Genomic DNA, 13,779 nt, shown 5'->3' with positions numbered 1-13,779 from the left:
ATTAGCAAAAAGCTACAAAAGAAGTCAATGCAAATCAGTCGACAAATAGCTTTGGGTGAAATGTTGGAATGGCACATGGAACGATTGCAATGATTTGCAATGTTATAATTAACAAAAATAATATTTTTTGTTCATTTTAAAGAATAATTGCTGCCTGAACCGAAAAAAAATTATATTTTTTCCGTAGGGAAGCAGACAGCCTGGTTGTCCATTCTTTTCCCTGTTATTTTTTTCTAGATGTGTTTATTTTGTACATTTCACATTTTAATTCTGTGACTTACTTCAACATCTTGTCCTAAACCATATCTCATGAGCGTAATTTCAACTACATATGCTCGGAAACACAAAGCAAAAAATATCTAAGCTATCATTAGTCTTTAAAATTGCTCCACATCTTGTGAGGAAACAGAACAGGGCAGCTAGAGCCAGAAACCAGTCAGGCACATAAAAAAGGAACCTTAAGACATGCTTGATTCTGCAATTGCTCCTCTTTTGGCATTAAATCCTATTCTCTGCTAAATATGGTTCCTCTTACATCTTGCCTGAAGACTCACCACAACAGCCTCCCTTTGCTTTTCCTCTCTTTTAGCCTCATTTTGTATTTCCGCCGTCTATCACACATGCACACGCGTGCACGAGTGCGTATAAGAGGCAAACACATCAGCTTATGTTGTTCTTCCCTCTTAGTTGATTGGCTCACTATCAGACATACACACAGATGCACATCTCTTGGGAGCCAAATTCATTTGTTGATTAAATTGAGAAGTGGATATGACCCCACCCGTCTGGTTACCATGGTGACATCTCTCTCTCTCTTTTTTCCCCCCCATAACAGGTAGTTATCACTCAATTTAATATTTTTGTCTATATTTGCCTGCCTGACTACGACTTAAATGTCTTGCTAATGACAGAAGTGCAGTAAGATAATGAGCAGTGTGCCATCTGCAGCCATTCTCTGAGGGTATGTTTACATTCGCTCTATGTTGTGTTAAACCCATAAGGAAGATTTGCTGTGGATTACACAAAAATTAGAAAATAAATTAAAAGAAGAGGACGTGACAGAAATAGGTAAAAGCTGTTTGGTGAAAATGATGGAGAGACTGATATGAAATGGGGAGAATGCTGTAAAAGCAGTGAAAATATAATAAGAAATTGGGAGTGGGACATGGCCCCAAAGAGAGAGGCAGAGAAACATAAAGCATGGAGAAAGAAAATAAGGGCTTGTCTCCGAGGCGATGAGGTTGATTTGGGCCCGTTGGTGATTAAGTTTGGTCTTCTCCCGCAGAGCTGGGGTGAGTCACCAGTCTCCCACTCACAGACGCACGCCATGCTGCATGTGACATGATTTTGGTAGAAAGAGAATGAGAAGCAGCATCAGGTTTTTTTTTACTGTTAGAGTCCTGCAGGGCTGCGTGTAAGGGTTTGTATTATTCACACCGTGGGACAGAAATCTGGGAGGCTGGCTTCTTTGAAGGGACAAAAACCAACTCTCCAAAAGCAAATATGGGGGATGGCCGTTGCTTTGGTCCCAGACCTCAAGGAAAATTATTTAAAATAGTCAGATTTCACATTCATGACTGTGCCTGTGTTTATGTATGAAGCCTTCATGCCTTATGCAGCCTTTTGTTACCTGGCAGCTGTGAAAACAAACAACAGACCATCTATTACGGCTTCAGGACGAGTCCCATAAAATACAGACACATGCAATTTTAAAACGAATGAATCAGAATCTTAGCTTGTCAGAAACATTAATCCTCCATAATCTGAGGGATCAAGTATATCATCCATCTCTTCTTGTAAAATACTCTCATAAATGGCTGACATTGGGCAAATTTGAATTTATAAGGGCTGTTGATCTCCAGGGATACATTTTAGATTTCCCATAATTGGACTTCCTCCCCGAGAGGCACCTCGCATAGATTTCAGTAAATTAAATAACCTGAAAACAAGATAAGCAAAACAAATGATGATACTCAGCAACGCTCCCTGCTCATGCATCAATATATGCCAGAACGAAAGCAGAAGCTCTTTCCTCAGTTTATACCTGCATCCATATTCCATCTGCAATGTCTCAGGTTGGTGCAGAGAGAGGTGATGCGTGGAGACTTTCCCAGTTGTACTGAGGTTCAGACACATTTTAGTTTGTTAGATTTCCCTCCTAGGAGTTACAGATATGAACTATTAGTACAAATATGAAATTTGAGAAAAAACAACTACTCAGATTCAATTAATAAAATGCTGCATGGTTTACGGCTCTTCAAATTGAAATAAATAAATCAGTTTAATCAGTTGCTGGCTTTGTTGCCATTATCTTTTGATCACTCAAACAAGACAAATGGCTGCATTTGATTAAAGAACGGGGAACTTTTAAGCTGTTGCTTAAGTTGCCTTTAAAGCAGGAGAAGGAGGATATACTTCGCTAAAAAACATAGCCATCTATAGGAAAAGTGAAACAATGAAAGACACAACAATTCTGAAATTCAGTACTCCGGTTTTTTCCAGCACTTCAGAAACACACACATAAAGTTGATTAGACATTCTTCACTGATTTTCAAGCATCCTGGCTAATGAAGAAACTACATGTGGAAGAATGGCCAAGCTACCTGTTCTCTCTTGACAAACATCACTATTTGTCATTTGTGCATTTTGCATGGGTTGCTGTAAATATGAAGATGTCTGTGCTGTATCATGGAAGTCCCGCTGTGGTATTGCCCAGTATATCCCAACCACCTGGTCGGGTGGTTGGGATATATTTCATCTTTATGTTTAAAGATAAAACAAACAAAAACATGTTAAGATCTGCCTTAACAGCATAAAATAATATTTGTTGCTCATTAGCAGACCTGCAAAAGATAAGATATGAATGCTTATAAAATATGCTTATATGTGTGAAAGAGCAGAAACATCTTAACTGTCACAAAATCCAGATCTATATAAAGTGAAAACTCCAGTTTCTGTCCACATTTATTAAATGATAACACCCTCTGAGCCACTCTGCCAACGCATGAATGTCACATTTTTACAAGTCTCCTCCTATCAAACTAACAATCTGCCCCAGCAGATGAGCAATGACTATTAATAGACTTGCCTTTTGGTGAGTGTGGAATTTTAATTGTGTTTGTTCCTGCAAATGTCTGCTTAACAACACTTTAACGTTGGCTGAAAGAAAGTTGTCTATAATTATCTCCTCTTACAGTTTAGAAAAACTCCTCAAGCGTTTCACAGGTTGGGAAGTAGGACCTTGAGACTGATTAAAAAAAAAAAAAAATCATTAGATTAGAAAGATAAAATGGGATATAACATAATCAAGAGCAGAAAAGTGTCCCCCTTTTTGGGGTTGATTCAAAAGTCAATTTTTTTTTATCTTGTAAGAGAGTCTCAGTCACTGATCTTCACAGCATGCCCTCCAAAATCACCTTCTTTAGCTCCTCTGATTGCACCAAAGCCTTCTGGATTTCATTATTTTAATAGTGCTGGAGGGGAAGTACTGATGGAAACAGCCTTCCTCCCTAGTCGCTGACAGTAAGCCACTTAAAGCCCAACACGGTGGTTTGTGAAAGTTCTTTGTTGTTGGACACTTTCACAGTACATGAGATTTAATTAGATGATTGTACAGCAATCTGATGTGGAGATGGCAACTATTTAATCCCTTATTAAGTTATGTTTTTATGAATATTACATAGAACCAATAAATGTTTGGGTAATCTCTTTGTAGGAGTCCTTCCCTTTTAACTGCACTAATCTGATGCAAACCAAAACCATTATGGCTTTTGTTTCTATTAAAAAGAGTTTATAATTAATCATTGTATGAACTGCAAAATTGTATTTGTTCCCTACAAGCTAGAATGCCATAACTACATAAATTTCTGTATGAGGAAGACTACTAGAGATGTCTTCTCTTTCTGCTTTTGCAACAAGATCTCACTGTGTTTTATGCTGAGGGTGTAGTTCTTGATCAAAGAATCACTACTGGTGGAGCATTCGTACCAGTGGTCAAAGTCTTTAAAGAACCAGTCATTTACTGAGGTCTACTTGACTCAGCCTGTACTGAAGTACATTGTAAATGTTCTGTGTCAGCTAAATATGCCAAGAAAATAACAGGAAATAGTTTAAAGAAGAGACTGACTGGACGTGTTTTCACAGATAAATGTTACCATTGAACATTTATCTGGCAACAATGAATTAGTCCCTTGTTAGACATGCTCACCTTTTCACAGTATAGGGTTTAAATTTTTTATCACATTGATGCATGTTTTTTATCCAATAATGAATTAATTAGCTTTTCATTAACAAATAAAAAAAACTTTGTTTTGCTTTAAAGATAGTTTCGGTTAAGCTTGTCTTGGCTTTTTGCCACTCTTCCATTAAGATGTGGACCGCATGTCCTGCAGTTTTACCACCTGAGCAGTGGTGCTTAGCAGCTCCTCCAGAGAATCTGTTTTCAAGTGGCCGTCCATGTCTTGGTATTCTTGTGCCACACTATTTTTATATAAGTGTCCTCTGAGATCTTGAAAGCTTGGGGAGTTGTTTTGTATTCTAACATTTTCACAGCTACACTCTGTAACTGTCTGATTTCTTTTTTTATTCTTCATGCTGTTTGTTCACTAATGTCCTCAAGGATTCAGGTACACAAAGGTGGACTCTATTCACTTCTCAAGTGTCTCCTGAAGGCAACTGGTTGCTCTGAATTTAGGGGTGTAGAACACAAAAACAGGGCACTCATTTTCAGTTTTTTTCTTTAGTTGTAAATAAGTTTGAAAACCATGTATTACTTTCATTGGCTTTAATATTGTGTTGCATTTTGTTGGTAAAATTAAAACAGAATATCTCTATGTTGTGGATGTAATGCTGTGACATAGAAAAGTTTTGTTTTGTTTTTTTGTAAAAAGGGTTGTGAGGCACATTAAAATCTCCCACGTCATTAGCTGTAATTTTAGTTAAGTGTTCTGCTGAAGTCATACATCATTTGTTTGAGCTGAACTCTGCTAGCTAAAAATGACCACTCCACACTCTCTCCAATAGCAAATAGATAATATTCCAGATTTGTTCTGCCATTCAGTGAAAATCAGACTGCAGGTAATGATTCAACTTTTATTTAACATTTATTTCTGTTTCATTTGTCATTTCTCTTCTGCAATTACTCTTTAACGCGTTCTTGATGTCAACTCACTGGCACACATATTACCCCTACATGTCATCCGTGTTGCAGCCATTACAACTAATGTGCCACTGACATGACAGAGCAGTCATTACAACTAAAGCACAGCCATGGCCTCAATTACAGCAATGGCATCTCGTGGAAATAGCCATAATCACGGTCATAGTCCGTCTCCAACAGCAACAGCAGCAGTCTGCAAAAAACTGGCAATTTGAGGGGAGTGCAATGGCACAATGAAAATATTCCTCTGTCAACCTTCCTTGCATCCAACACAATTTTTTTATTGCCCAGCAGAAGCCTCCATACTCAGAGGTTTGAGTGAAAATGAAAACATTTCTTTTGTAGACATGTAGCATGGTTATTATCTCAAAGCTCTCTATGCACATTAATCATCAATTATACTTTTTCAACCATCTCATGACATTCACAAAGAACAATGACGGCATGCCAATGTTTAGAGAACATTATAGAAATTAATTTCTGCTGAACAGGCTAATTATAAATACTTTGCCCAAAATCACAATGTTTTGGAAGATATGCGAGTAACAAGGTTACTCTAGCTGCATAGAAGAATAAAGGATGTTTTCCCCGTCTTCTTCTATGGTGTAAAAGGTGAAACACCCAGAGGATTTTCTGTTGTCAAGAGTGAGAAAGAGAAACGTGGGGGAAGTTGACGATGTTCCTGTCTGACAGACTCCTTTCATACATGCGAGATGTTGGTTTATCCTTTGTGCCAAAACCTTGCCTTTTTTTATGTGCCAGTGGATGAAGTTTTTTTGGAAGACGCTCGCAGTTCCACAACCTACACATCTTTCCTTTCCAGAGTGCTCTCCTGGGGGCAGGTAGAACAGCCCTCAAGCAGTTCTACCTGCCCGCTCATTCCTCCCACTGTCATCTCAAGCCCCATGCTTGCCTCTCATGGAATATTTTAATATACGCAGATGTACATGAAACTGGTGCTCACAGGTCATCCAGCCTTTTGCTGTTATGTCTTGTTGCTGGTTTTTCTCTTTTCAACGTTCAGGCTCAGAAACACAACTGGACTATTAACTGTGGAACTCAGAAACTTTAGATATGTCCTTTTATTTATTAAACTCTTGATTTAGCACAGCAACAATAACAGAGGAAAAGCCAAATAGAGGTTAAGGACCGCCTGTATTTCATCCACAGGGATAGACAATTCAGTCAAAATTCATTCAACTGGAAATAGTAATTTTGACAAAGAAGATTTTTTTGAAAATAGCCCACAGATTTTGTGAAAATAGGACACAAATTGGGTCAGTTTGTCACATATTTGTTAAAATGAGAAGGGTGCCATGAATGTTATGTTTTCAGTCTTTAGTTGTGGATTTGACCTGTTCTTTATCAGGGAGAAATGATGATATAAGGTACATCTTCAATGAATTAAACAAAAACAAGTAGATTCATACATTTTAATTCATGTCTATATACTGATCTGGTTTTCAGCATAGTCCTCAAATTTTCACTATAGTTGAGGTCAAAGCTTTCAAAATATTTAAAGTTAGCCAACTTGATTTCAAAACCAGTTTTGATCCATGTTTGTCGTAAAAGTCTTGACAAAATTCTCAAATATCTAACTGTTGATTTTATTTGAAGGTAAAAAATGTACAGGATGTCCTACGTCTTTATCAATCTATCCATTTTGTAAAACATACCAGTATCACTGGTAGCAACTCGGCGCCACATGAAGATGCTGCCATCACCAGACTTCACAGTTGTCTCAAACTTCTTAAGTTTGCAATCCTCACTTTGAATTCTCTTTGATGAAAAATATGTTTTTGACCAAGAACCTTTGTGAAATAAAGAGCCAATGATAAAATTGTGCATCAAATTACCTTTTGCTTACAAAGCAGGAACCATCCAGTAGTTAAGTGGCTAAGCTAAGTCTCTCTGTTTCACCCAAACATAAAGCTTTTCTCAGTTGAACTTTAATGTGTCTAATTTGAAATGGATGCTTCTTTAAATGGAGAGCTCATTTATCTGCAGACAGAACCACCGTTGGTGTTCCAGCAGAGCCCTGTGTATGATGGACTTGAGCCATGCTGATTTCTGGACTGTTTCTGATCCATTAAAACTCTTGCAATCGTTTGAGTAACTACGTGAGTCAGATGGTTGACTCACAATGTGATGTGATTCTGCACCAGAACAGTGTCACAAATGTATTGACAACTACAAATAGCTTGTGGTTCAGGTGCAAAATGGTCCTGAGCCACATGTATTAATTATCTATATATTTGAGCCTGCGTGTATAATTTGGAGTATTTGTGGAGTAGAGATAATTATCTACCAGATGTGCATCCGATTCTTTTTGGCTAAAATTTATGAAGGTTGTTTGTGGCATAATTATTCCATCCAGAAAAAAATGGTCTAATTAAAATATTAAAAGTCCTAAATTGAAAATATATGTATTTCCAACTGTATTGTATGTAAGCTTTTTACAAATTTTTGTTCTGGACAAACTTTTAATGTCTCCATTGACGTAAGGTGTCTGCTTTGCATAAAGTTTGACAAAGGGTTAAAACTTAATAAACTTAGTTTGAGAAGTTAATTATCTCCTAAATGCTGCAGCTGAGTCATTGTCTGCGTTTGCAGCACTTTGTGTGCAGCAGAGGCAGAAACGGGGCTGTGTGTTCAAATTGGACAGCTCATCACTCCTGCCTCACAAATCAAACAGCATTAGATCACATATTGTCTGTCTTCATGTGTGTGACTCACCAACTAGCAACTAACAGTGTTTACCCACACCTGCACCCTCTTATGTACTGATTTCACCCCGTCTCTCTTTTCCCCCAGGGTGGAGGAGAGCTTCAAGACTCTGTTCTGGTCTATCTTTGGGCTGTCTGAAGTGATCTCTGTGGTGCTGAAATACGACCATAAGTTCATAGAGAACATCGGCTACGTGCTTTACGGAGTCTATAACGTCACCATGGTGGTGGTTCTCCTCAACATGCTCATCGCCATGATCAACAGCTCGTACCAGGAGATAGAGGTAGGTAGCGGTTCAGTAGAAAAAAGGGCAGGATGTTGTCAACAAGTCAATAAGGATCATCTGTGGTATCAGTGATGTGTCTACAAGAGGATTAGACTGGGACTTAAAAAAAATGCCATCAGCTATTGAGAATCAATCAAACATCAGACACCCCCAAAAATAGAAAAAAATTCAAAGATTTTTTTTTTCTCAAAGGTATAAAACACAGACTTGTTGTCAACAGGCAGATGTTGGGCTGTCTGTCGTCGTAGCACTGTCCTCTAGAAGTCAAGGTGCTCAAGCAAGTCATAGCTATTTGTTATTCCTGTCTCTCCTGTCGTCATCCATCAGCAGATTCACCCTGCGTCTGTGTTTGCTTGTTCCCGTAGGAGGATGCAGACATGGAGTGGAAGTTTGCCCGCGCCAAGCTGTGGCTGTCCTACTTTGACGAGGGTCGGACCCTGCCTGCCCCGTTTAATTTGGTTCCCAGCCCCAAATCCTTCTACTACCTGTTCCTTCGCATCAAGTCGTGCCTGATACACCTGTGCAAGGCCAATGGCCGCCGCCGCAACAATGAGGTGGAGATGGGCATGCTCCACTCACAGGCCAAGGTCAAAATTTAGCATTTTCTACGTACAGTGTCTTGTCACATTAGACCAGAGACTTCAATGTATTTTGTATCAGGATTTTACAGAATTAACCTTTACATGGTATGACATATTACTTGAGCAGAAATAAATTATACGTGGTTTTCTTTGCTATATTTCTACAAATGAATATTTGAAAAATGTGGTGTGTGTTCGTGTGTAAGCTGAATCAACACTTAGAAGTAGAGGTGCGTTTTGCAGAAGCTCCAGCTGCACACAAAGCCTCATTTCATTGGGCTTTGTGTGTACCAGCTTTGCACATCTAGACTGAAAGTCTGTGCCCGTTGTTGGCAAAGTAGCTCCTGCTCCATCAGATTGGATGCAGAGATTTTTTTTTTTTCCTTTCAAACCATAATACAGATTCCCTGTAGAATTTAGCTCTGAACTTTGACTGCTTGAAAGTCCTTTTATTTAAATCATTCCATTGTAGGGCTGGCTGCATGTTTAATGCCATTTTGCTGCTGAAGGAAAAGCCTTTTTCCAGCTTCTGATAGGTTTTGTCCTAGGATTTATCATAGTTTATCTTTCCATTTACTTTTAACAGCTTTCTAGATCATACATGCCACATTCTCCAGATCTGTATTTGTTTTATTTATTGAGATGTCCTTTATATTGCTGTATATATCTTGTTTATTTTCAGAAGCCTTTTATCAGTTCCCATCCTTGTGTTTCTTGGAGTTTATCTATCTCATATTACAAGTTTTAAAAATGACTCATTTAAATTTATGGTTGTTGCTTGAAATATATATAAAAAGTTCAAAGTCTTTTTTAATAGGTTTTTCAAATAAAATGAGGTTTGTAATCCCTCCAGCAATGTTTTCCTCTGCATCTTTAATCTAAAGTAATTTAATTTCTACCTCTTGAATTAATGTTGCAGGAGATTATTAATTTAAAAGCAGCTTATTCTTTTACCTTCTCTTTCAATATCATATCATCAGTTTATTCTCCGTTTTATTCTCTAGTTAAGCAAAACCTGCTGCAGTGACTCTCTAATTATAGACTAATTTGTGCATTTACTGTACTAAATACTTCTGTCAAATTAACATTTCTGATTTCCAACATAGCTCTATATAACTGCCATAATTACACGGAGGAAGAATGATAGTTGCTCAAACAACAAAACAAAAAAAAGATTGTTTTCCTTCTATAATTAGACATCTGTCTGTGTTGGTGGGTTGTCTCTGAAGGTATAATCTGTATATTTAGGAAACATGCAGATTTAAGTGGAGCATCGCTCTATAACAGATCTCAATAATAAAAAGAAAGTTTTGATTTTCAATTGGAAACAGCAGAGAACATTTAACATGGCATTAAACGTAGCGCTAGCCATCATCCGCAGGCATTTCCTCCGCCGGCCTGCTCGGCTGGAATTGCTCACCTCACCGGAGCTATTAGTCAGCCCATTGCTTCTGCCCGCGTTTGCTGAAATACCCGGGCAGATTTTGGATGGGGACAAGATAGGCTTCACCCTGCTGCCTCTGTGAGTGTCTAAAACCTTCCGCAGACCTGACAGTTTAACTGAGGCAGAGGCAGGAAGGTGCAGGAGGCGATCAATGGATAAGCCCACATTAGCCCACAGGAGAGCGTTGAGGATGTCAAGCGAGATTTAGGAGTGATGTTGTGGTCTGTCTGAACCACTGATTCATTTCTTCTCTCTTTCAGTGCTTTAGTTATGATATAAGGATGCATATGGGCATTAAACTTAAAAAAATAAATGTTTTAGCAAAAGCAGCTGTGCCAACTGATTGCTTTAAAACTATGTGTGAAATTAAAATGGAAGTCAATGATTTGATGTAATTATATTGTGCTGGTATTTGGGTGGTAACTGCCAGCCTGGACTTTATGTGAATCTTAGTTTAACAGAGTCAGGAGAGCCCAGCATATCGAGCTTCTAATGTTGACTAAGAGCTACAGGAAATGTATTTTAACGTTGCTAGTTGGCTTTGGGGAGACTTCTGCATAGAAGATGCCTTCCCATAAAACTGGAAATCTCGGTCTCATCTGGGTGTAGCTGCAGTAATGTGGCGAATAGATAAATAAAATGGATATCTGAGTCACTGGCTTCTGTTCCTCTGCTGAAATACTTCTCTTAAAAATAATTTTTTTTAAAGTTCTTGCAGTTAATAAATAATAAACTCTTTATAAGCATTTTATAAAGTAGCACAAAACCTTTTTCTGTTTCTGTCTGAATTTCAGAGACTTTGTTTTTTTAGGCTGATGAAATTATCAAAATGGATTGTAATTATTTATTTAAACTGTACTTTTTCCAGGGTGGAATAGTCATGAAACGGTCAACTTCTTTGATTTTTAGCAACGTGTAATCTCATGGGAGTTTCACTAATCCACAAGTTCTGATGATGTGTGGATAAAGTTGCAGAGAAACCAAATGCTATTACTGACATTTTGGCTACTGTTGGCAGAAAAGGTCGAGCTCATTTAACTGGATTGTTTTATTTGTCCCAGTGAACTAAACCTGTGTCACTGCACCTCTCAGCTCCTGTTTAACATAAACAGGGAGTGAATGGGCACTGGGCCAAGAAAGAAAACTTTCTACTAAATCAGCACCTTCTGAAATGTGTTGCTGCCTACATGGGCCAGCCGAATTACTGTTGGAAAAACATTCTTATCAGAGGAGGTAAAGAATGAATGAGTCAGGGTGAGGCTTTAAATCTCATGTTTTGTCCCCGAATTTTGATCCAGACAGAAAATCACAAGGACGTACAATTAAAGTTTAACCAGTTATTGTAAAAATGAATGAACTCTGGGAAAAAAACAAACAAATAAATTTGTGACATTCAAGTGAGACTTTTTATAAATGTATTTATTTATTGATCTTACTTTCTTACCGTTGGAGAGTTGACAAGAGATCTCCGGATGGCAGCAGAGACAATAAAACAGAGTAGGTGGTCGGTACAGTTGTCATTGTTTCTTTTGTGGCTTGGAGGTATGGTGAGTGGCGTGGCAGACTGAGGGTGGACAGATAGCTGTGGACTGTTTTCTCTCTCACTTGTTTTTTGGCAGCTCAGCAGTGAGATGGGTGACAGATGCAGATAAGTTAGTCCAGCAGTTCTTCTCATAAAGTTAAGCTCAAGGTGGGTAGGCATGTAATGGTGATGTCTGGTTTGAGACCATAGAGTGCTGAGATCACACAGGCGGGAACTCAAAGACAGTGCCAGGGCTTTCCAAAGGTTAGTGACAGGCAAGGCAAACCTGGAAATACAAGAGGGTTGGATTTCTGCAGCCATAAATAAAAATTAGGTGGCAGGATGAGAGAACGTATGATTGAAGAAGAAAAACATTTTTTTTAAAAACCTTTGGAAATATGCCAGGACCTTGTTGGTGGCTACAAAACTTTGTCTGCTCTACAACTTGAAAAGTCACATTTAACCCAATTAACGTAGAATTTGTAAGCTGTGTGGAACAGAAAAAAATTATCCAAAATGAATGAGATTATGTTATATGATCTGTCTTCCCCTTGAAATGGTTGATTAATTCATTTAAGAAGGTCAGAATTAATAATACGCAGCCGATGATGAATGCATAGAAATCTGTGACCAGAACCCAAGTGGTTCATTTGTTTAAATGTTTTCAGACATACAGACATAGTGCTTCATTCATCTGTCATATTGTCTTTCTCATTGTAGTTTAAGGACTAAATATTGAAAATATTTATATAACACCCCATTTAAATCCTTAAAGATTGTATTCTGCTCTCTTTTGAACCTATTTGTGAAGCTACAAATAGGTTTTTGCGGCCTTCTTCAACATCCTTCTCAAGTACTTCAATTATTCTGAAGTGTCTCTTTTTCTTGCTGCTGCAGGATGAACGGTTTAGGTCGAACGCACGATCAGGAGAGGAGTTCATCCAGAGAAAAGCTCGAAAACACCCGACCAGATACCAGGTGAGAGATTGACAGAACTGAAAGCAGATGCCAAAGTTTAGGGTGGAGTGAAGATGAGACGGAAGGGAATTGGAAATTAGATTGAATCTGGAGGAAGAATGAAATGTGAGACCAACAGGCAGAGGAATATGTAGCAGAGAGAAATCAAAGAACTGCAGCTGCACAGATTGAGGCTGGTTGGATGAACGCTGATGACAGGATCAGAGGAAGGAAGGAAAGAAAAGGTGTGGTAGAGGTGAGGAGGTGTAAGTGAGACAAAACCAAACGACAGTAATAAAGGAATGTAACAAGATTGAAATTAAAAGGGAACTCGTACAAAGAGAGAGAGAGAGAATAATGATGAACTTGGCTGAAAATTCCTCTAATAAGATCTTTGAGAGTAATTGAGACCAAGACACTCAACTCAATCAACTCAAACTACATTATTTCACAAAGTAAAAGTCAAAACTCATTTTTACTCTGCTGTGAGGAAAATCCTCAGAGGTCACGTGGATTTTTTTTCATTTTTTTCTGAAAATATTCTAGTTTTGTACATTTTTAAGGATATGCATTGCACACACACCAACAGCTAAACACACACAGCAGTGACTTGTCACCTGATTAGACATATGTAAGCGCTCTGCTTGGACGGTGGCGGCTATCGACCCGTATCCAGAGTGCCTACATTCAGAAACTGACTGCCGCAGGCTCAGCAGCAGCAACTGGTCACAAATCAATACTCAATATTCTACATGCTGTCTGAGAGACCGAGTGAAACTCTGTACCACAATTAGCATAGTTTTCTTTTTGTCTGGAGAATGCAATGAGTTTTCTGTCTTCATAAATACAGAATGAGTTGTCACCTCCCGCTGCTGCTGCGTCCTTTTGTCTTTAATCCTCACCTTTCTCCCTCTCCTCACTGCAGAATATCATGAAGCGGCTCATTAAACGTTATGTGCTGAAAGCTCAAGTGGACAAAGAAAGCGATGAAGTGAATGAGGGTAAGAATCGCTTTTTCAATTCAGCGCACTTCAGTGGCACCATTATCAGCTCATGATGGTATGAGTGTAGAAATGTGTTCAGGAATTGATCAGTGAGTTTCTA

General features: G+C 38.4%; 1 protein-coding gene across 2 annotated transcripts in view; it reads left to right on the top strand.

The window, feature by feature from the left end:
- The window catches only part of trpc7b (transient receptor potential cation channel, subfamily C, member 7b), a 61,458-nt gene that overhangs the window by 41,960 nt on the left and 5,719 nt on the right, over positions 1-13,779 (top strand). The window contains exons 8-11 of one of the 2 annotated variants that reach the window (XM_044126343.1): positions 7,973-8,168; positions 8,537-8,758; positions 12,616-12,696; positions 13,601-13,676. In XM_044126343.1, coding sequence (XP_043982278.1) covers positions 7,973-8,168; positions 8,537-8,758; positions 12,616-12,696; positions 13,601-13,676 — 575 coding nt within the window. Of the gene's footprint in view, positions 1-7,972; positions 8,169-8,391; positions 8,441-8,536; positions 8,759-12,615; positions 12,697-13,600; positions 13,677-13,779 lie in introns of those variants that run through there. The other variant, XM_044126344.1, reaches the window with a different exon arrangement.

The sequence above is a fragment of the Gambusia affinis genome, linkage group LG09 (genome assembly GCF_019740435.1).
Source record: "Gambusia affinis linkage group LG09, SWU_Gaff_1.0, whole genome shotgun sequence".
Taxonomy (NCBI): Eukaryota; Metazoa; Chordata; class Actinopteri; order Cyprinodontiformes; family Poeciliidae; genus Gambusia; species Gambusia affinis.
The sequence above is the reverse complement of the archived record's forward strand: the minus strand, read 5'-3'. Positions and strand labels throughout refer to the sequence as shown.